We start from the raw sequence: 4,381 nt of genomic DNA, 5'->3' as shown, positions 1-4,381 counted from the left end.
ACTGATTCTTTTATTTAATCCGCGATAACTCAGTAACCAAAAATGGTAGGAATATTTAAAAAAAAACAATTTTGTAGGGAAAGTATCAAGCTTTTTACGATAAATAGAAAATTTTCTCAAATTTGTTTTGGGCACATTACAAACCCACAAAGTGAGAAGAAAATTTTCCGTCTTTTTCAGCTCGTAGTTTTTAGTATTGTAAAAATTATCAAACTCATATAAACTTAAAAAATGTAATAAGCTTTTAAAAGTAGAGATTTAAACTTTAAAATCCTTTTTTAAATTTAAATTTCATTCATTATTGACATAGATATTGTATATACAACTTTGAGCTAAAAAAACGCAATTACTTTCTTGCCAACCCAATATTTATATTATAATTTAATAATGTGATATATATATATATTTACATATTGTAATATAAATATTTACAGTTACTATCATATCTGTATTGATCAATCACATATAATTTTTATTAACAAATAGAGAACGGAAAATATTTATTTGTACAAATGAGGAGGTAATAGATACGTCTAATATTTCATATTAAAATAATTTCATGTAAATAAGATTTAGACGGAAAATTGAATTGAAATTAAAATTGAAGTTGAAATTAGATGACAAATATTCTATAGCCTACATTTTTATTTAATATTCTTTATACTTGGCAAATTTATAGTTTAAATCTTGTATAATATAAAAATTAATTTTGAATTTTGCCAGGATACTTTGATCTCATAAGTCTTCTATCCCGCTTTAATTTAAAAAAAAAAACTTGCTACACGAAGAGAGAAAAAACGAGATATTTCAAAACAAATTTCATTTACGATATTTTCTTTGATATATATTAGTATAAAAAAAATTTTGTTGTGATGATGAAATATACATTTTTGTGAAATATCCTTCATTACTTGTAAACAAATATAAAATAGATGGCTTATTTGTTAGAAATAAAATTTTATTTTGCTGTAACTTAAATAAATATTTGTTTCAGTAAAATAAATATTTATTTTAAAAAATATATTTCTCAAAATAAATTTTGAATTTTATCTTCCTCTTAGTATATGATCTTCTTATTTTGACCAGAATGTTAATAATTTTTTTCTGTTTTTATAGTGTTTTACCTTCTCATAATGTAATTCATAAAAATAATTATTATTATATGTATATATTGCTTTTTGCAGGTACATGGCATGGCATGGCATAACTCTAATCATATTATATCTTCATGTTTCATCGTGAAAATGGAGCCTGAAACAATTAAAGTTAACAGTTTAAAATTTCGTATTTTGATTCATTATAAATTATTAAAATAATGTTTCTTAATTAAAACAATGTTTCTTAAATAAATTATTAAATCATACGTAAATTAAATAACGTAAATTAATACATGACACATCTATATATAATATTCAACACTCGTAAAAGAGATATTAAACACATAATAATATTCTAAATATAAAAAATATTTAAAAATATTCTTTATCAAAATATATTTTGACAGAGGAAGCTGACAAATAAATCAAAAGTATATGTATCTAGGAATATGTATAAATATATTTTGATTTGTATACTTGTGTGCGTTCGTGCGTGTGCGTGTGCGTGTGTATGTGTGTATGTGTGCGCGCGCGCACGCACACACGCACACAGTCAGATGCTTTGCGCTGCGTATAAAGATGTCAAAGTATAGTTCAGATCAATCAAAAACAAATATCGTACAATTCAGCCTCGGTCAATTCGAATGCAAATTCGAACTACGGGTTCGATGAATTCAGTGCAATGCAATGTAATTCATATAATTAAATATTATAATTGTACAGATAATTTCTTCATTCTTTTTATCAGTATCATTTTTTTGCGTATTTATCACATTTGGCCAAAAGTTATTATTGATTACAGACAGAAGTTAAAAGTGCATCCGCAATTAAGAAACATTATTTGCAAACAAAATGGGATACTGTGAAAGGGGTTAGGCTGTGGCTATTCATCAAGAACCGTATTCTGCAATAAAACCCATTGGACAAGACAAAACGAATCCGGACCTAAACGATTCCATTGTTCCGTCGCATTAATATGCTAATTCAATTATCCGCCTCGTTAACGGCGCGACGATTTTGCCGACAGCTAGCTTAAAAACTATCAGATAAGACTAAATCAGTTAAAGAGCAATTTTTTTTTTTTTTATTAATTGATTCGAAAATAATAAACAACATGTATTGCAAATTATTTTTTGAGATTTATATTTATACTTCTAATTTTTCTTTCCTTTCTTATTTCTTTCTTTCTTTAACAGACTGAAAATTCCGAATTAATATTCTTAATCTAACATCTCTGTGTATAAGAAATTTTAAAAAGAAAAATATTCTAAAGAAACAAAATCACAAAGCAATTTGATGAGTAGATTGTGTTATATTTTTTGAAATAAATTATTATAATAACGAGGATTAGAATTCAATTGAAAGTTTTCATCATTCAATATTTTGGAATCCAAATTGATTGAGAAATTATAAATATACGTATAAATAAAGCATAATTTTTAAAAAGCATTAGTTTTTTTTACCGGATTGTATCTGTACCAATCAGGATCCAACGAAGAACTACACGGTGTCAGTGCTTCAGGGGAATGCATCGATAATGAAGTAGATTGTGATGGGTTAGCATCGTAAGTGTTGGATTTATCGCTTCCTGTACTTTCGGACATCGAGGGCAATATCAGATGGGAATGGAGACTGTTGGTTCCTAATGTATGATGGCTGGTCGGGAAAAACGAGTTCAGGTGATGCTGCGCCAATGTCGGATTACCAACTGCCGGTGCCATCGAAGAATAAAATTGATATAAGCTATTGACATCCAAGGACGCGTTGTTGTTGCCATCAGCTGAAACCATTGACGTAGGCAACGCATCTGAGTCTCTCAACTTAAAACGGGCTGACCTGGGATACGGATAGTAGGGCAATGCATGAGCCATGGCCGAAGGATTGATGATCGGCGTACCGTAAGGCGATATAGGAAAACTGTGGCAATGTCTCGAAGATAAGCCCACGGCTATAGATTGGTCCAGTGACACTCTTTTGGCCTTTCTTCGAGGTCGATACTTGTAATCCGGATGATCCTTTAAGAGCTGAATACGCAGACGCTTCGACTTCTCGATATAAGGAATTTTATCTTCCTCGGTGAGTTTCTTCCACATTGCGCCGAGCATCTTCGAGATCTCTGAATTGTGCATCTTTGGATTCTCTTGGGAAATTAACTTTCGTTTCTCACGGGACCACACCATAAATGCGTTCATAGGCCTCTTAATATGTATCTCTTGTTGCGCAGGTGTCCGTTGCCTAATATCACTCGCATCTATAACATCAGGTGTCATTGCATTGGAGAACGGATGATACATTGAATGCAAAGACGATGAATGTATGTCGAATCCGTAGTTTGAATCTGCGTCCGAGTTTAAATTGACTGAGACTGGATTGTACGATATTTGTTCTTGATCTAAACTATGTTTTAACATCTTAATCGGTATAAGTTCTTCATAACATAATTTAGACGATCCGTTTGAGATTGTTTACAAACTTAACACGCACACATAACAAACGTAACATATATACTTAACGAACGTAAATAATCACGCGCTGATATGTGATATATCATGAGATTCACAAATTCATTAGTGAATATTTCAATTCATAAACTGACGGTTATGAATCGTTTGATTATGTTATGAGTTTCTTCCACTTTACATTCTTCTCATTGGCTAACTAATTTTATAACTTACGAAAAATACTGTCTCTTTGCTTGCTAAGTTCAAATTTTCTTGAAATATTTGCATTTATTACGAAAAAAAAATCTAATCACAAATTGATATCATCTGTCTTTTTCTGTATATATATATATTGCACATTTTCACAGAAATAATCTTGAGGTGATTTTTCTTGATTACTTCACGAACGTGATGCTTCTTCTTCTTCTTTTTTCATTTAGATTCCTCAAATCTAAAGGATAAGGACTCTTCAATATCAAGATGTCTTATTCGATTTTCGTTTTTCATCACTATTATAATGAAACAATATTTTTGCACAAAAAATTAGAAATCAATAATAGATTCAATTTTTTAAGAAACTATTGTTCTATCACTGATCAAACGGTGCACATTTTCTTTCTAACTGCTTCTGTCTGTGCTCATCTTGAGGTTGGCTTAGTAGCAGAGTTTACACTGTTGTGAACTGCTGTACCTTGCGTTCCTGACAGCTGACTCATTGTGCCGCCACTGTGTCCTTCTCGAGTTCTCGGGAATCTCTTCCCTCTCCGTCGTGTCCGTTACGTTACCCCACGCGCGACCACGTTTATGGGCGTAGCTTCACCGGTCCTCTTCGAAGGTCGACCA

The 4,381-nt window shown here is 31.0% G+C and overlaps 1 protein-coding gene across 1 annotated transcript; it reads right to left on the bottom strand.

Annotated features, from left to right (window-relative positions):
* Positions 1–1,180: 1,180 nt before the first annotated feature.
* Positions 1,181–3,599, bottom strand: LOC108685327 (transcription factor Sox-21-like). Its single transcript, XM_018190058.1, is given in 3 exon segments — positions 1,181–1,251; positions 2,561–3,562; positions 3,564–3,599. Coding segments are annotated over 3 exon segments (1,056 nt in total). The 3' UTR covers positions 1,181–1,233.
* Positions 3,600–4,381: the final 782 nt, after the last annotated feature.

This window comes from Atta colombica, unplaced genomic scaffold (assembly GCF_001594045.1).
Source record: "Atta colombica isolate Treedump-2 unplaced genomic scaffold, Acol1.0 scaffold150, whole genome shotgun sequence".
Classification (NCBI taxonomy): Eukaryota; Metazoa; Arthropoda; class Insecta; order Hymenoptera; family Formicidae; genus Atta; species Atta colombica.
The sequence above is the reverse complement of the archived record's forward strand: the minus strand, read 5'-3'. Positions and strand labels throughout refer to the sequence as shown.